This window comes from Varanus komodoensis, unplaced genomic scaffold, assembly GCF_004798865.1.
Source record: "Varanus komodoensis strain SLA01 unplaced genomic scaffold, ASM479886v1 scaffold4, whole genome shotgun sequence".
Lineage (NCBI taxonomy): Eukaryota > Metazoa > Chordata > Lepidosauria > Squamata > Varanidae > Varanus > Varanus komodoensis.
In genome coordinates this window covers 14,742,268-14,761,801 of record NW_025335941.1, presented here as the reverse complement: position 1 = coordinate 14,761,801, position 19,534 = coordinate 14,742,268, and the positions used below count along the sequence as shown (strand labels likewise).

General features: G+C 39.0%; 2 protein-coding genes across 15 annotated transcripts in view; one reads left to right on the top strand and one right to left on the bottom strand.

Moving 5' to 3' along the window:
- The window catches only part of CRYZL1 (crystallin zeta like 1), a 34,824-nt gene extending 27,986 nt beyond the window's left edge, over positions 1 to 6,838 (bottom strand). For 4 of the 7 annotated variants that reach the window (XR_006415901.1, XM_044442103.1, XM_044442099.1 and 1 more), the window contains exons 1-3: positions 6,731 to 6,838; positions 4,481 to 4,552; positions 1,067 to 1,144 (exon numbers count right to left, since the gene is read on the bottom strand). Coding sequence is in view for 6 of the 7 variants with exons in the window: in XM_044442103.1 (XP_044298038.1) it covers positions 1,067 to 1,144; positions 4,481 to 4,546 (144 nt within the window). In the remaining variant the exon portion in view is untranslated. Of the gene's footprint in view, positions 1 to 1,066; positions 1,145 to 4,480; positions 4,553 to 6,319; positions 6,600 to 6,730 lie in introns of those variants that run through there. The other 3 variants (XM_044442102.1, XM_044442100.1, XM_044442101.1) reach the window with 3 other exon arrangements.
- A 625-nt stretch (positions 6,839 to 7,463) lies between these two features.
- ITSN1 (intersectin 1) overlaps positions 7,464 to 19,534 on the top strand; it is a 103,392-nt gene continuing 91,321 nt past the window's right edge. For 4 of the 8 annotated variants that reach the window (XR_006415902.1, XM_044442133.1, XM_044442134.1 and 1 more), the window contains exon 1: positions 7,469 to 7,694. The gene's annotated coding sequence lies outside the window, so the exon portion shown is untranslated. Of the gene's footprint in view, positions 7,695 to 19,534 lie in introns of all 8 variants that reach the window. The other 4 variants (XM_044442131.1, XM_044442129.1, XM_044442130.1 and 1 more) reach the window with 3 other exon arrangements.

The following is a 19,534-nucleotide window of genomic DNA, read 5'->3' as shown; positions in this document are numbered from 1 at the left end:
TAATAATAATAATAATAATAATAATAATAATAATAATAATGTGGTACACACTTTGGGATAATTTTTGCACAACGCAGCTCTAATCATACAATAGATTACATACAATAGATTACATGTTGTCCAATTTATTTCCCAGGACTAGACAAGGCACACAAGGGGCTGCTTAGCTTTAACTGTAGGCAGATAGCATTCGCTTAAGCCTCTATTAGATCCAATTTATGTGTAATGTAAGTCATGATGGGATCATTTGAAATAACCTCAACATGGCAGCTGAGCAGTCTTAACATGTAGAGCAGCTCACTGGATCTTGTCTATTGTGTGAAAATTCTCCACATCAATTACATTCCTGGCATTGGAGTGGAAATTTTATACACAAAGGAAACAATTCATGTGGTAAGCTGCTCTATCCCTTATAGCTTTTACATGGAACGATCCTCATGGGGAAGGTTGTTTCAAGCAACTTGCAACTGACTATTTTGACATGGAAACCAGCCTTTGGACTTAGGATTTTTTTAAATTCATGTGTTTTTTAAGGTAGATCTCAATAAAGTGAGACCAGATTTGCTGGCCCAACTTACAGCCCAAATTTAAAATATATATATATATAAAGGATGACAACTAATAATGGAATTATACAATAATGTATACACAATGCTATACCTGACATTAAACTACACAGAACACAGTGAGGCTTAGTTCTAATTAACCCTCCTAGAATTGTGCTACGAGTTATTCATGTATTTTTATCTTATAATGGAAAAGGATGAAATCAAATTAATTTTATCCACTAATGAAAACTGTGACATTCAATGAATTTTTTATGCTGATTGGACTGGTTCTATCAGCAGAACCAGTTGGGGGATGACTACCTCAAAATCTGCTCTGGGGTATTTGGGGACCTGCTCTGTGGGGGGGCATGGAAGGGAGAGGAGGAAAGCTCTCAGCTTCAAATAATAGCAGACACAAAATAATGAATTAATTTTCATGCATTTGTACCCACTGAAAACAGACTCAGTGGAGTAAGAAACTTTCCTCAATTTTCTGCAACTAAAAGTACTGTAAATACCTTTGCATCAATCTGGCTCAGAGCACAGGCTTTAACTTGCACTTTCACATAGTCTTCTCTCATGACAGGAAGGTTATCCTAAGGCAAAGTGATATGATATACATACTATAGAATACATAAGGCTACAGCAGTGCATGCCTTGGCAATGCACTCCTTGAACAACAATAGTTTATTTCCTGTATAAAACTCTCCTTGGGAATGCACAAGGATAGCCGTTATTAAAAAAACATCCATTTAACATTTTAAATATTAAAACAGAACAAAGGTCAAGGACCCTTGCCCAAGGAAAGTATGCAGGCACACAGGCACAGCTGAAGATACATAAGTACAACTGAAGATTTATTTTGAAACTTAAAAAAAAATTGTTTACATCACTGAAGAAACAAACCACTTTACAATTTAAAATGCATCTGGTATCTTTAACAGTAGTTTTTTTTTAAACAATCCTAATATCTGCTTCTGTTATAGAGAAAACAAGTTTGGAAAAATGCATTTGGAGCAGAGAAACTTTATTTGAAGGGGAGGGATTGCTTAACATTTTCCATACCTGCAACTCTCCCGTATTTCCTCATCCACAAACCACTGTTTCCTTTGTGGGTTTCCACACACAAGCATTAGCAAGATAAAATATAAATCTGACAACCAGGCATGGGGAGGGGGGTGCAAAATGGCTGGGAAAGGAGCAAAAAGGAGCACGCTTTGCCCTCCCTACCCACTTTTCTTAACAGTGATCATCATGACACATTTGCTGTCAATATTTAGCTCAGTTCTACCCACAAAACAAAACAAACCTTCTGAAGGTATACAGTTATTCTCTTCCCACACACATTGCGTTGGATTGCGGCCAGAATAAGATACTTTATTATAAGAGAAAAACAAGTCAAGATTACTTGAAATCTGTTAGAGTACTACTAAACTTGATTTTTTTATACTATGAAGTAACATACATCACGTAATTTTGGTGTAAGAGCAAAATGGGTTTGAACAATATTCTATTGCCAGGTGATTCTATAAATCTTGAACTGCTGTTATTATAGTGACAACTCTTTCATATCACAGTGACAACTCTATGACAGATACTGTATTGATACCATATCTTTCATACTGTACCAATACTGTATTACATTTAGAGGGTCTAGGGGCAAAATCCAGAATGAATCCAAAGGTTTATGGACATCCTATGAACACTGGGATGAGTGGCAGAGGCAATCCATTGCCAGGTAAGTTTTTCACCTGTTTAGCTGAAGAGTCTCCACAGGGAGTAGGGGAGGAGATTGAAGTGAATGTAGGATTCCTCACATCCTTGCTTCTCTAGTTTCCTTCTCCCCTTACTCCCCTGGAACTGCCTCTTTCACCTCTCTCCAAGTTTGCTTTTCTTAACTTGGAAAAGCAATGGTGCAATTCCTTCTCTACTGGCTGCAAGGAAGCAGGGGGACAGCCATGACTCTCAGTTCCAAGGTCTGTCTCCAACATCAGAGTTTAGGAATTCAAATTATCCTAAAGCAGACAATATCCTATGGCAGACAAAATATCCTCAGACAATGACTAGGGGACACAGAATAGTTTCCTAAAACAGCTTCTATTAAAATACTTCAGTTTTTTAAAAAGATATTTATTTATAAAATTTGTATGCTGTCCAGTTACTAACATCTCTGGATGGCTAACAGCATAAATAAATTGATGACCCACTCTGGCTGCAATAATAAAATTCAATATTAAAACATATTAAAATATTGAATAAAAAGGTCTTAATCTGGTGCCGAAAAACATATAATGATGGCGCCCGGAGGACCTCTCTGGGGAACGCATTCCATAGTAAGATATAACTCTTATTTCTCTCTAGAGTGCAGTGTAGCAGTTTCATCCTGAACTGTGAGCAGTCAGTAACTTAAATGTTGATATAATTTTTATTGGTTATATATTATTTATTATATTTGCATGTATTGCTTTATTGTATTTTGGTTTTAATGATTGTAAGCCGTCCTGAGATGCCATGCATAAGGGACGGTATATAAAAGTTTTAAACAAACAAACAATATATACATAGAAGCATCCAATTTCTGCCTAAGTGTATTTGAACTATTGCAGATTCATGGAGTTGCTCAAAGTTTTTCCACTAATTCAACTTCCAGTTACTTTCCTCTTAAAGATGCAAATGTTAACTTTTACAAAACTTACCTATATAAAAACAGCTATTGTACTCAAATATCCCCAATGTTTATAATTGGGACAATGCTTCAGACTCCTAAGAACATAGGAAATAGCTAATATTGAGTCAAATTGTTTCATCTTGCCATTATTGTTAACTAGAAGTGACTACCAGGGTTTCAGGCAGGATTCTTGGCTAGTCCTGCCTGAAGAATCTAAGGATGAAACTTTATCATTATACATGCAAAGCATATATTCCATCACTGAATTTCAGTCTCTCCCTATAGTAGTAACATGTTAGGATCCAGTTTTGGAGTTGGATTTGCTTGACATGACTTTCCAGACTCCAGACCATTTTCCTTTGCCCTAGATCTGCTTTGCACTGAATGTTCATATGGGCATCCAGCTGAAAATTAGTCCAAGATGCTGGCTCGAGCACATGCTACCTGCGTACCTACCATGCAAGCTAAGCCCTGCTACTACACATGTGGGCTTTGCATACCTTGCTCAAAGAAAAATTGTGTACTGTGCACAAAGAAGGGGTCTGCTAGCATCCTCTGACATGATCTTGTTTGGCTTGCTTCCCAACCAGAATGGAGTGTGAGTAAGAAGTCCAACTAGCACAAGAGAGCCAGATTTCAGGCAGATGTTCACATCCCTACCTATAGCCTTTGTTCTCTATTAATGTGGCCTAATTCCCACCTTAACTTCATGGTTCAGGCAAACCATAGTTGCCTCTTATATCTAAACTTGTTACAGACCACAGTTTACCTCTACACAAGACAGAACTCTACTTTAAACTATATTTTCCAGATCTGGTTTGATCTTCCTTCTACCAAATATGGCTGCAGACATATTCAGATTAACCTGGATGTAAGTCACATAAAGAAGACTCCTGCGTGTCCCTTGGACTGCATGGAGATCAAAACTGTCAGTCCTAGAGGAGATCAACCCTGCCTACTCTTAAGAAGGCCAGATACTGAAGATGAAACTCAAATACTTTGGCCACCTAATGAGAAGGAAAGACTCACTGGAGAAGACCCTAATGCTGGGAACAATTGAGGGCAAAAGAAGAAGGGAGCGGTGGAGAATGAGATGGCTAGATGGAGTCACTGAAGCAGTAGGTATGAGCTTAAGTGGACTCCAGGGGATGGTGGAGGACAGGAAGGCCAGGAGGAATGTTGTCCATGAGGTAGTGATGGGTTGGACGCAACTTCGCAACTAACAACAGTAGACACATATAACATTACATGGTCAGTAACTCACCTTTTCAAGGAAGACAAAGCATGTTTCTTCTGCAGATGAACTCTGCTGCCAATATAAGCCCTTCATAATGCCCTTTAAAATATAGAGGAAAATGAATATCTTAATACAAATAGAGCTTCTCAACAGACTTTATAGCAAAGATTTTAGATACATTGGTTAATCTACAACAAGAAGAGGCAAGGCAAAAGACAATAATATTCTTTTGATAGATTTTATGTATAGCCCAAAATTTATGTCACTGCTGCTGACTAATAAAAGACCAAATCAAATGAAGTGAAGGCTTTATTCTGTATTACTGAATGACTGCCCATTTGAAAGCTATGCCATGATACAATTATGACAGCTTGGCAGAAAATAATGTCTCTTCATATTTAACATCACAGGAAAAAATATGAACAATATGATCATTATTTTTCTTACCCCCAATTTTTGATATGGTAATACCAGTAAGGCCTTTTGAGCACTTGCTTCTGAGTAAATTCTGTTCACAAAATTGGGGTTAATTATTGTTGAGGGTTTTCTTTTTAAAAAAGGTTTGTGATGAAAGTACAAAACTGATTTTCAGTGATTATTCATTAGGTGAGTTTGCACAACACAAGAAGCCATCGTGAGATCTTACTGGGTTCATTGTTGTTTAGATCAGTTTTAGAGTTCCGGCATGTTAGGATTAGTTTTCTAGAAACACTGTGAATCAGCTCTCTGTTCTAAGGTTTCACACTTCTCTGTGGCTTCTCCATTTGTCCAGGGACAGGATTGCCATGTTACCATTGTCGGTATGGGAACACCACAGAATCCCCTGGCAAGAGTCGCCTTCAGTCTCAGCACTTATTTATTCCCATTGGCCAAGTGATGTGTCTATTTCCCTCTGACTTTTGGAAAGAGGGAGGAAGCACAAAGGGATGAATACACTAAGGGAGAAGGGGGCAAGCTGGTTATTTCCATGCAGTTGAAAAATCTGTGGGGGCCCAAATGACTGAGAAGTTCTAGAGATGCACAGGTAGGTATAATCAGGAAGGGGAAGGGGAAGGGGAGAACCTGTATCAGGACCACACCAGACCAATCAGGAGACGGCTGTTGCAGTCTATAGGCAGAAATAGGGAAAGGCTCAGTGTCTAGCTTCTACAACTGATATTTTCCTCAAAAGTACAATTACAGAAGGCACTGGACACATTAAATGCATTCTCAATTTGCAAAGTCTAGCCAACACCCTGAAAAATAAAGAGCACATTCCAAGCAATACTCAGGCACCTGCTGCTGGTGAATTGATGTGGAAAAGGTTAACTGAGGGTAAAATACCCCCCACCCTAACAGACAGATGCATACATATACCTATAATTCAGGCTTCCTACATCTGATGAAGTATGGTCCACAAAAGTTATGCCATAATGAATTGTTAATCTTTATGGTACTATAAGACTCTGTTGCTGCAACAGACTAATATATTTGCTCCTCTAAAGACAGTATTTGTAGGAACATTTTAAGATGAGGCAGCTATGAAATTCTCAAATATGCACACATGGAAACAAAAGAAATGTTGTGCATACATCGCCACATTCTGTGGAAGAATGATCTGGAATCTTGAGCTTTAGCTTTCAACAAGCAAGATAGTAGTTTCTAGTCCTAATAGAAGATTATCTTATTTATTTTTCATCATTCTTACATGTGTTTTTCATCCTCCAGTCCTGTATCTCCTGTCATATTTCCCCACAGTCTCAAGCACATCTCTCAACTACTCAACCAAATTATCTTCCATAAACATGGAAGATATTTTACAGTTCTGAATGGGGCTTTTGGGGCGGGGGGTGGAGAAGTGAAATGGTTATTTTATTTTTAGTTTACCTGTCAGATGCTCTGAAAACCTCTATGGTGAGGAGCAGGATATCAAATTCACGAAGACAGATTTTTAAAACATACATACATAAAGTTCCTGTGTCCCTATCACAGTAGCATTATCACTCCATATATTACAAGTTACAAGAACTTCACTTCCCAACCACTCGCCACTAAAACATAGAATAAGGTGACAACAACCAATACATAGATGGAACTGCCCATTTTCAGGAGCCTCGACTTTACTCAGTAGCTGGTACTGAGAAACTATATGACAAAGGGGTGACAGCTGCTGGTCGAAGAATCTGATGGACATTACCAAGGAGTGCATCGCTATATCCACTCCCTCCGACTCAGACTCCCAGCCCCTCACCCGCATTCCAGTAGAAAAGACCTTGGTTACCATGACAAACCCATTACCTCGCTTAGGCCTCACTCGCGCTCTCGCCTTGATTCTCGCGGGAGCGTAAATCCTAGTTAGAAAATCCTGAAACATCGCAGCAGAAAAGTGACTGGCCAAGGGAGTTGTCACTCTAAGTAGGAGGGGCAGAACGGGACGGGCACGTGATCCAAACGTATCCAAACAGCTCGCGAAGGAAACTCCTGGAGGATGCAGACTGCTATTCCCAGTGTGCCGTGCGAGGCCGAGTGCTTTATCGCTCCTGGCATGCAGCACCTTCTTGGCGCTGAGGGGGTGGCCATAAAAAGCCGTACTAGCCATGTGTTTCCCTTTGAGTAGAAGGCGAGGCTTGCTTCATTAGGTTTTCCTTAAGTGAAATACTGAAGCGCGTCTTGCTCATTCACCCATGACGGTTCCTTAGTAACTTCAGACCTGCAAGCAGTCCTTGCATCTTTTTCCCGTTAAAGAAATAGAGGAGGGTTTTCGTTCGCCTTACTAACTGTAATGGTACGTGCAAACATGAGCGAGCACCCACTCACAGACATAGTAATCCTTTGCTCTCCTTAGGTAGGTTTCCTTATCCCAGGGCGCGCTTAATAAAGCGAAGAACTCTGTGGAATTTCTTCCTTTCCTAATGGTGGATGGGCACATCCGTCATCAGGAGAGGGGTGGGCTCTCAAAGTGGGTGAGGGCTTGGTTGGCTGCCTCAGGATTTGTCTCTCTCTCTTTGCGTTGCGCAGTAACATAGCGGGTGTGTGAGAAAGAGCCGGGCAAGCAGGCTGGTCATTCTCCTCCCCCCTTTCAGAGACGGTGGAGGCTCCAAAGAGGCGGTGGCAGCAGCAGTTATAGCAGGAGCAGACGCGGGAGGGGATGGTGCGTCTCGCAGAGGCGGTGGCCTTTGCCGTCGCAGTCTTACCGGCTGCTGCTTCCTTTCCGTTTTTGCCGTGGGTGTGAGGAGAACACCCGACAGCCGACAGATATGAGGTAGCGATGTGAGGTGAAGGGGAGCCGGGGCTGTGGAACGGGGCTCAAACTGGCGGGGAGAGCGTGGGGGTCACCCTGGCGAAAGGAGCGCAGGCGCGCTGGGGAGAGCGAGTCTGAGGGGAGGGTCTCCACCCTTCCCCTCACACACGACTCTTCCAGATAGCCTTCCACACCTGCCTGTTTAGCCGCCCCCCCTTCACTGTTATCCCTCCATTTCGGTGTTAGTTCTGGCCGGCCCCTTTCGAATTTAATCTCCCCTCTTATCATTTTCAAAGCATTCCCCCCCCCCCCGCGCGTTTGGCTTCGGGCCCTCCCGACGCTCCCCTACGGCCCCGCGCTCTTACGGAGTGGGGAGACCGTCCGCTCCTGTTTGATTTCGTTTGCCCTAATCCTTCTGACTTTTTACTCGCTGGAGATTATAACCAGCTGACCGAAGTAGTGTTTGTGATGCGAAGACCGGGCCCTGCTTGTGTTTTTCACGCCAGCCTGGCTCGGGCAGCTATTGCCCTGCTTTGCCTGAAAAACTGAGCCGTAGTCGCCGTTTGCGTGGCTTTGTGAAACGGATTGTTCATGTCTTGTTTTAGCAAACTCGACGGTCGACTATGAAACGAGAATCTGAGGTAGTGCATATAGCAATAACTTCCTTAATATCCCTGAATGAATTCTTGGTAATCTAGAAAACTCTGCCTGCAGGCATCCACGGTTTCCTAGCAGGAATCTACCTTATGATATCTCTAGAAAAAATAGTATCTGATTTTTTTGTATGTAGCTTGGCCTTGCACTTTCAAGTCCTTGTTGCCTTCTTGGCCTTGGTAATATTACAGCGAAAGAGTAATACCTCCACTGGGGAAATCGGCATTTAGCCAGGGTAGAAGCAAGACCTTTATCATGTCATTTCCATTCTCTGGAAGAAGGAATGTATTGATTATGCTTCTATCTATAGTCTTCTGGTTCAGATGCTCCATTTTGGGTGTGTGCTGCTTTTCTTTTAGGAAATTTGTGACTAAGAACAAAGTCTGTACCAATACTCCATTGAGAATACTTTTATAGTTTCATTCTAGGGGCCATTCGTTTCTCATTTGGAACAAGTATTCAAAGTTCAGTAATGAAGTATCCATGAAAGTATGACATAATGCTCCTTGGCCATATCCTTTGCAAATAGTCAACTCCTTTTGCCCATTTATTAAAGATTAATGTATCTTGTTCAGTTCATTGTGCTGGAGGGTGAGTCTAAGGAATTAAGTTGCATGTTTAGCTTGCTCATGAAACTACTCATATATAATCTCTCCTAACAGGGTCTTTCTCTAAAATTTTTTATAACAGTACACATATAATGGAGGTCCAAAGAAATAGCTAGCATGAAGATTATTATTCAAAAAGGTCTGGGGTTTATAGTGCATCCCAAATAGAACATTTTTTGGTGTGCAAAATGTCAAACACTATCCTGGAGTGAATAACAGACTCATAGTATGCTTTAAAATATGGGTGTAGAAGGCAATTGGAGTTCCTGCACCCTACCTTCCTAGTTACTACCATGGAGGAAGGGGTAATCTCTATTGAGATAACACATTGAAAAATTGTTTTAATGTGACAGATTAGCATCCCTCTTGTGGGAATTCTTCCCACACCCTCTAACTGCCTAACCTATTCCTCCAGAAAACCTGTTTTCTGATTTGCTCATTGGTTGATTTTATCCTAATGTTTGTATAGTATGTGTGTTGTATAAAATATTAAATGAGGAAAAAATAGAGGGTTACATGTGACAGTAATATAACATTTAGAAATTTTGAAGAAGTTAAAATATTTTTTCTTCAGGAATGGAGACTGAAATACACAAACTGACAGTTTTTAGTGATGCTAAAAGTTAGCAGGTTAATAGCACCAACAGTAAATTGTACATTTTCTGTCTTTCTTGCTAATGGCATGCAAAATGTTGATTTAAGTATGTAAAAAAAATAAGTTAAATATTCAGACTGAATGGTAGAGTCAGCATCTTGTCCTTCTCTTATCAAGTTGGACATCATAATGGCTAGACTATCCTTAGATGTAGCTCTAGCCATGACAAGCAAATTTGGAAAATAAAATGTGTTTTTCTGTTGCCTTTCTCATCATGGTACTATGGCTGATTACAATAGCTATAATCTTGCCCACAGTTTTTCTTACCAAAGCCCAATCAGTATCCCTTGCCTTGGTCTCTAATCAGTGGTGACACTACTGGTGCCTGAGGACAGGTGGAAGTTAAATACTATTTAATTCTTCAAGGGCACACAATCCTCAAGCTTCTCTGTCCAAAACCTTTGACTTTCTCTGGGGTTGGGTTGTTTACTACAGCCTGATACTGAGGCAGCTAACATAAGTAGTGGCACTAATCCCAAAGTCAGCCCATAGGTCAACCCCCCTGCAGTTGGAAAAGGTTTAAGAAAAAAATTGTTAGATATTCAGCGGAAGCTTTCAAGGCTTATGAATAGTTGGAAAAAATGTAAAATTAAAATAGATCACACTAAAATACAGCAGCAATAAAATTCCAGAACAAACTATGCCAAAGTGAATAAAAAGGCCTCCAAAAAAAGTGGGAACAAAAGTGGAAACAATGTCAGGCAAACTTCTCTGGAGAGGGAATTCCAGAGGCAAGGCTAACATGACTGAGTAGACCCTATATCTGGCCATAGTTCTAATGATGGGGACTTGGAAACCAGCCACTGGTGATTTAATCTTATTATCTAGATAGATTCATTGTATATAAGGAGAGATCCTTATATACTGTGGTGTCAAGTTGTTTAGTGTTTTAAAGGTTACAGACAATATTTTGAATATTTGAATGTTTTCCCATGTCTTTTATCCTCTGAGGTGATGGAGCTTTGGGAAGGGGTCAGGTAGACCAGTTTGGCCGACCATATTTGGCCCATGGGCTAGAGCTAAAGCCCATACTACTATGGTCAAGTATGACATTTCCAGGAATGCATGCAGTTGCCTTACTATCTAGCCTTAGTTGTATAAAAACACTGCTGTTGAAACCTCGGCATCCAGGCTCTGGGCCGAATTCAGAAAAGGGCAAACTCAAGTCTTTTAGGACAGTGTAACCTTATCTAAGATAGGTTGAATCCCTGATTTGTCTTTGACCAGGAGCACCTCTGACTTACCTGGTTTATGCTTCAGGATGTTTGCCTTAATCCCAATACTAGCAGCAAACTGTTCTAGAAAATGAACAATTTCCTTAGATTAGATGGAAAGGTGGGATAGGGTTTGGTGTTATCAGCAAACTGGTTAGTAATCTTGCTGCTATATTTTGCATGAATTATAGTTTTTGAATTGGCTTTGAAGGGAGCCACAGTAGTTATCAGTTCATGGAAAGCTGCATTTTTTGGTAATTTTTTCTATAGAACAATAACATCTTAACTTTATATGCAAAGATATATAGTAGCAGTAGAAATCCATGTACTCTGAAGTACACTCTAATAGACCTTAAAGTAGATTCTATAGTGCTTTCTGTGGTTGCATCCAGATGGTGTAACACTCTGCTTCAGCCCTTCTTTGTTGCCTGCACCCTGCAGGTGTGATAATGTGAATGTTAGGAAGGCTTCTGAGCTCTAGCAACTTTGATGAAACTTAACCCTTTTTCTGGTTACTCTTCAGGATGTTTTTATTCTATTGGGTGTTTTAATAAAAAGTATCATTTCCTTAAATGAGGTAATTGAATTCTACATTTTCAATTTTTATAGTTGCTGGATTAGAACCAGACCAACTTAGCTGGAATTAAGTTTCATTGAAATCAATTGGAAAATTTATGACTGATGTAAGTTGGCAACTGTAACTGACAGACTGGAGCAAACTTTTCATATGTTTTCTTATGATACTACATATTTTGTTTTTGGCTGTTTTCATTGTGTTTTTGTACTGTCGTGTTGTTAAAACTTCTTTTAACTTCTTGGAAGAATATTTAATGTATACATTAATGTATGTTTGCTTGTATCTGAGTCCTATTATAGTAGGTGAGTCTAGAACTGAAGTTTATGCTTAATCTTGTTGTTTTGTGTACATTATGTATATGAGATATGGCATATGTTCAAAGATGTTTAACATTAATATGCCTAAGAAGCAGGAAAAAAGTGGAGGAAAGCAAAGGAAATATTAGAGCCGCTGTTCCTTTCCTGACCAATAGATGAGGCCAAGTTGTTTGTTCCTTGCAACAAGGAGGCATCATTGCAGCCTCTCAGCAGCCCGTGGTCCCTTGATTAGTGGCTGAAGTCAGAACATGCCTTTTCTCCAGCTCTGAAATCCCAGGATAACTAGTAAGCAGAGTTGAGAGTTCTTTTTTGCAAGGATAGGGAAGCACCCTCTGTGGAGTTGCTACTTCTCTGTTCATGGGTCCAGGATGATGTTCCTTTTGTTGTGATGTTCTTTCTGGGAAGCAGAGATACAAAATCACAGTGGCCTGGGAAGCATATTTGTAGCATTCTGGTAGCTTTATGCCTGTTCCTCATCAGTTCTTGATACTTAAGAAAATGAAATTATATTTTGTTTGCTATTTGACTGACTTACTGCCACACTGCACTTCTAGTATTTCTTTTTTAAATAAATCTCACCTTTCAGAATTTGTACCTAAAAAGAGGTGGAGCCAAAAGGATAGAAAAGAAATCTTGTACCTTACACTTACATGTAACTGGAAGCAGGACTGCAGTTTCTTCTAGGTGTTAGGGAAATTGCCAAAGCTATGTGGAGGAAGTGCATTTTTCTAGGAGTACAGGAAGCAAAAAGAAGGAAATGGTCTAACTTAAAGGTCTCTTTAATTCAAACCATAGAGCCATTGGCATTTAATATGAAGCAGCTCACAGACCTTTCAAGCTTGTATGATTAGTATTTGTATGCTCTCACTTTGGCAGCTTTACAGCAATCATGTTTTCACACAGATGAGCTGTTCCAGAACAATTTAACCAGTGTATTAAGCCCAGAATACTTTCTTCAGACTTAACAGAAAAAGTTGCTTAAAGCTGTAGTAAAAGGAATTGATTGTTTTGGCTTTTCTCTTAGTTTATTAGTGTCACAATTGAACATTAGCTTTATCCAGGTTTCACTCTTACTGAGAATTACTTCAAATGTCTGTTTCATTGAATATTTCAATTTAGGATGCAATTCTAGGCATGTTTAGACAGAAAAATTCCCTACAATTTCCAGTATACCGCAGCCAGATTTCTATAGTTTTCATGCTTTATTATGTTAGAAAAGTGAAATTAAATTCAGTTAAATTGTCTGCTATAAAATCTACCACCTACAGCTCTGTGCTAATTTTCCATTAGTGTGTGTTGATGCTTCTTTGAATCCAGCCCATTATCCTTAAGCTTGAGTCCATGCAGCATCAGTGTTTCTGTCCTTTTTGACTCAGACCTACTTAATGTGATGAGCTTTACTTTGTACAAGAAAGTATTGAGTCTCTAGGCAGGAGCTAGTTTTGCTGGAGGGCCATTTAGACAATTAGAATATATGGCTAATCAGGGGTGAGGGGCTAAGGAGAAATCTCAGAGTTATATCAAATAGTTTTGCAGTCAGATGTGTTTCATATTAAGAGTGTCTCATATTAAGAACTTTTTTTCCTGAAAAGTTCTAAATGGTCCTGCAATCATGTCAGTCTCAAATAGTTATTTCTAAGAAGAATCTTTTCAAGGAAATACTTGGCCTTAATTAGTCTGTCTTTTCTGTCTGTTACTTCTTTTGGATGTATACCTCTTACCTCCTAAAGTGGTTAATAAGTTCTTTTGACACAACCTCAATTACATTCTTTTTTGGCTCTAATTTGGCAAGGGTGAGGGAGGCCCGTGTTGCATATGGGCAAGATTTCTTTCAAGGCTCACCAGTTATTGATCCCTATTTCAAAAGTGTTTCTAGATACCAAGATAGCTGTCCTTTTTGTGTTTTCACATTTTAGAGATCTTAATTTGCAGACTCCAATGAGATTAAGTGCTTTTTATGTATATGTTTTTAATAAGTTTGTCACTTCTACAGTGTGATGCTATGCCTGTTTTCTCCTGTTTTCTCCTGTGCCTGTTTTCTTCACTTTCTTCAGTGGAACAGTTAAGATATATAATAAATGTTCTTTCTGTGATTACATAATCAGCAATACTGGTGAAGTAATAAAGTACCTTTGAAAAGCTGCTGATATAAGTAAGAGTTCACTTCTATATTTGGTAGTTTTGGGAACACATTATTTCAGTGTCTGCCTTGTTTTCTCTTGAAGGATATGGCACCAACTTTTTGCCAAGGTAGTTAGCATGTAGTTATCAATGCAGATGAAAGAGCCTGGCCAAAGGGAATTTTTTTCTCTATTGGAGAAGGATGTTTCAGAAAAGGAGTGCCCACGTCCTGGCTGCTTAACATTGCAACCCTATTCAGGGAATGTTTCTGTGAAGTATTAGTACTCTAGGGTTAATATATGAACACATGAACTGGATTTGTGTAACATAACCTGTCATAGGTTGACACCCATAATAAATTGTTGGATCATGCAAACCAAACCAAACCCTGCACAGTGGCTTGTTTATGGGCAGCAAACTACCTGATAGCGTTGGATTGTAGTTGGGGTTCTTCTGTCTGATGGGTTGTTGTGTAGTCTCAACCCAGGCAACTGACCTTATCAAGGATACAGGAAATCCACTCCCAAGGCCCTTGGCAAATGCAGGGGGAAAAAGATCAGTTTTTTTTTAACATTTTAGCTAAACTTGCTCAACTCTGGAGGTTTGCAGTGGAGTAAGTGTTGAAATTTGAAGGCTTGGTTTGGGCACTGTCCTGGGATAGGGTATGTGCTGCCATGGTGCAGCAGGTACCAATTCTGAATGTTGCCTCAAAGAGGCTTCACATAAGGGATCCTCTCTGTTAAACAACCTTTGCTTTCAAAAGGTAAACTAAAGGAGTCAGTGATTTTTGCTTGGAAAAAGGGGAGGGGTGAAATTTATACCTCATTAACAAGACCTTCATAATTTTTTCCACCCTAATGGGTCAGAGTGATGGGCATTTTGCACTTTTTCCTAGAAATGTAAGTGCTTGAATAAGTGCATTCTACCACCTTTTCTGGAGGAAAGGAGCTTTGACAACTAGCAGTCAAAACTCTTTCCCTTTAAAAGGCTGATTTTTGACTGGGACATATGGTTGTATATGTCCTAAGCCACTAATCTGTTTTCACAGGTGAGATGCAGGGCAACAAAGTATATTCTATATACTTTGTGAAGGAGTTGTGAAGCTAATGCTGATATCGCTACACTCTGCCATCTTGATTCAGTGTATTGGTTCGCAACTGATCCATAGTTTTAAGCTGCTGAAGACTGCTCTTGATTTGTTGGCAACACATGTAATGGCTGTATGTTTGATACAACTAAAAAGCTATTGTTTTGCTAAAGAATATTGTTTAAGGGAAGCAAAGACTTTACTCCAGATTTGTACAAGGACAATCGAACTGATTAAATTGATTGAAGTTACTGTTAATTTGCAAATCAAAGGTATTTTTTGAGAAATGACTTATAGAACTTGAAGACAATTGTGTTAAAATTAAACATTGCTAGTTAATTTGCAAAATAAATGCAGGAAATATATTCTTTTTTAGAGATGTTTTGGGTTCTCTAACTGATATTTAGCCATCCTGAGATCTTGTATAATAGAATGGCATACAAAAGCTTTTAATAATAATAATATAATAAAATAAAAACAGTATTTTACATTAGTGCTGTCAGGTAGCTGGATACTTTTACTATTCCAAATTAAGTTTTCATCTTGAACACCATTCTTAGTAGCATTATGTAGATAATTTTCTAAGGTTAGAAATCTAGCACAATACAGAAATAGGTATAATTAAAGAACCATAATATTGGCAAATTTGACATATTTGTTCCTCATCTTTACTTTTAAATATATATTATGCCTTCTGCCCAGAAATTTAATGTCTCTTCAGACCTTTATACTTCTGTTATGTCTAATACAGGAAATCTGAATAATGGCTGGGAAGATAAGTTAGTATGTAGTTTAAACATAACTTATCACCCATCATTATAGAGTAGATAGGGTACTAAAAGAACTATTCCAAGCTCTAAGTACCAAATTGGTCCGAGTCCTGATGGGATGGGATGGGATGTGGGTGGCCAGAAACAAGATAGAGGCACTGGAAGCAGAGCAACAAAACTTGAGGCAAGACAGTAAGGTTTAATGGGAAGTCCAATAGTAAAGTCCAAGTTGTCACAATCAAAGAAGCCAGAGTCAGGAACCAGTTGTATATATCAGGGCAGGTTACACAGCAAGGCACGATACCCAGCAAGGTCTAGGTAACACAGGAACCAGTTTTAGCAAGTTTTAAGCAAGATGCAAGAGCTAAACCACAACTAGCAAACAAACTTGCATTGTTGAGGTGACATGACAAGGTAGGATACACATCATGGCAGGATAGAAACATCAAGGCAAGGTACAGGTCAGACAGAAGGCAGGCACAACAGCAGGGCAACATGGCAGGACAAGATGGACTCACAGCTGGTACTCATCAGTAAACCAAGAGCTCCAGCAGAGCCTGGGACAGATCCTGTGAATACAGGTGGTGGTGGTTCTGGTTCTGGCCACCAGAGCAGTGTGGATTGTGACACCTAAGAAGAATATGCCAACAGATATGGAAACAAAGTAATGGCCCAAAGAAATATGCAAATATACATTCCAGTTCCTAAGAAAGGAGATCCTAAGGTAAGCAGCAACACTAAGACTAGTGTAATAATTTCTCATGCAAGCAAAGTGATTCTCACAGTGCTGCAGGAAAGATTTTTACCCTCTCTGGGGCAAGAAATGCCTGACGTTCAAGTTGGTTTCCAAAAAGGAAGAGCACTTGAGATAATTTCACACATACATGTCGGCTGCTGGAGTGCAGAGGATCAGTCTATGTTTTATAAACTACCACAAAGCCTTTGACCATGTGGATCACAAGCAGCTATGGAAAGTTCTGAAAGAAATGGCTGTACCTTAGCATTTGATGCATAACCTGTTTGATGGACAAGAAGCTACTGTTAGAACACAATATGGAGAAAGAGAATGCTAGGCAAGGGTCTATTTTAAGTCCTTATCTGTTCAATCTGCATGTAGAAAGGAAAGCTAGGTTAGGATCTGGAGGGAGAGTGAAATTTGACAGAAGATACATACATAATTTAAGATATGCAGATGATACTGTATTATTGGCGGAAGGCAGCATTGAATTGAAATGACTTCTTGTGAAAGTGAAAGAATAAAGTGCAAAAGGAGGATTGCAGCCATACATTAAGAAAACCATGATTACAGAAGAATAACACAGCTTTAAGGGGAACAATGAAATGGATGCTATGAAAGATTTTTGCATACCTTTTATGTATCAGTTCAAAGGGTGACTGCAGCCAAGAAATGATTGGACATTTCCCAGAATGAGAAACAATGAGGAAGCAAGAAAAGAGCATCAATTGTAAAGACTGGCCACTGAAGACCAAGGTCAAGATCATTCATGCTATTGTATTCCTGATCACTATGTATTGGTGTAAAACCTTGACAGTGAAGAATGCAAACAGGAAAAAAATGAATGCATTCAAAATATAGTGCTGGAGGAGTGTTTTATGAATATGCTAGACTAACAAGAAGATGAATAAGCAGTTCCTCAATCAAAGCATGCCTGAACTTTCACTAGAAACAAAAAATGGTGGAAATGAGGCTGTTGTGCTTTGGCACTTCATGAAAAGGTAAGATTCACTGGAGAAGATAACACTAGGGAAAGTTGAAGGCGGAAGAAGAGGAAGAAGACCAAATATAAAATGGATTGATTCTGTAATAGAAGCCATAGCCGTGAGTATACGTGAGGTGAGCAGGGCATTCATTCACAGAATCACCAAAAGTGAGAGCTGACTTGATGGCACATAGCAACAACAACAAAAGTTTTCATGGTCCTCTTTTCTTCTTTTTCTTTTCTGATCTCTCTGTTGTCCAAGATTTGTTTGTGAGTATTCTGAAAAACTTAATGAAACTGATCTGATCTGTATTTGCAGTCTTCTTAAAGAGTACCAAAATCCCACTTCACTAATCCAGAATGTGCAAATAAAGCCTATAGCACCACTTGAAGCAAGGAATAAATTGCTGAGGAATTTTAATTACATTTTTCTTGCTTTATTGCAACATGTGCATTGTAATGAAACAAAGGTGGGATGGAAATGTAATATAATAATAGAAAAATCCACATTTACATATCTCATTGAATACCTATATATAAAATAGACTAGGAAATGAAACCATATTTGGAAGGGTGTGCTGAAAATGGCAAAGGCTAAAGATATGCCAAAAGTATAGTACAAATAAGATCTGAATAAAACTGGAGAAGAAATTAATGGGCAACACAAACAGAAATACTTCAATTTTTGTTTTGTGCAGCTTGGTAGCATCCTTGCCTGGAATAAAGTGTATTATAATTTCTCTGTATGTTTGGAATTTGAAAACAGCAGTAAGATTGCTTAGATCTTTTTGTGATGCTTGTTTAAGGTCTGGCTGAGAATGGCAATTTCTGAAGCATGTCATTAAAAAACAAATTTGGGAGGAAATAAAAAATGTAAGCAACATTTATTTTTAGCAAGCCACTTCTTTGATTTAGGACAGGCATCACTCTTTAGATCAGGCAGAATGGCTAGTGGTCAAGAATGCTGGGAACTGTAGTTCAAAATATCACAAGGGCACCAGGTTGTGGAAGGCAAAAAATAAATAGCCTCTATGTTCCTAAAGTTATATATGTTACATTGTATTTAAACATGTTAAAAAGTAAAGTCAGTACATTTGTCATTATTGCATGAATATTCAGACTTATAAATTTTATATGGTAAACATAATTTTATGAGCAAACCAAGTTGTACATAATATTTCAGGTTCCTTTTTATGTCTGACTAGAGAAAACTTCAGCACGTAGTCCCTGAAATATCTGAATCATCCTAGAATCTCAAGGAAGCAAAAATAACTGGAAGCAGCATAAAACTGGTCTTGAACGTCTTTTCTCATTCATAAGAAAGTGTAGAGGCATTGCTAATCTTCGTCCTTAATATGGAGTGGAGCTTATGGAAATGGAGCTTATGGTCTGAAGGAAAAGCTGTTGAGGGTCAAAACTCGAAAGAGTCAAAAATTATCTGCACTGTGGCTGTAGAATTTATTTTACTTAACTTTTAGAAAAGACAAATACATCATTTTGGACATAATCTCCTTGCTTTTCAGTACACTTGATCCTCATAGGGCTGCTTTCAGGTACCATACAGGTGAAAGTCCGATGGAGCAAGATCAGGAATATAGGGAGGATGTCTATGAAGTTTTTGCAGAGTGTTGACAGTGTGGGCAAAAGTGTGTGTACATGCATTATCATGCAAGATCACAATGCACTTGGATAGCAGTGCAAAGTTTAGGCTTTCGAAGTTTAGGCTTCAGCTGTTCAATAAGCATCTCACTGTAACAAACACTGTTGATTGTTGAACCTTTTTCTTGATAATGTTCCAATACTGGCCCCTGAGAATCCCAGAAAACTGTAAGCGTCAATTTTCTAGCTGATGGTTGACTCTTGAACTCTTGAAGATGTTTCCATTCCATACTCTGCCATTTATTTTCAGACTTGTATTGATGAATCCATGTCTCGTCACCAGTAATGATTCTCTTTAAGAAACTTTCACCTTCCTTAGAGTATTGGTCCAAATTTTGTTTGCGGATATCCAAATGCTTCTGTTTATGCTCTTCCGTGTGTTTTTTCGGTATCCATCTTGCAAAACTTTTCAAAACCTAAGTCTGTCATGGATTATTTTATAGTCAGAGCCATGGCTGATTTGCAAATGATTTCCCAT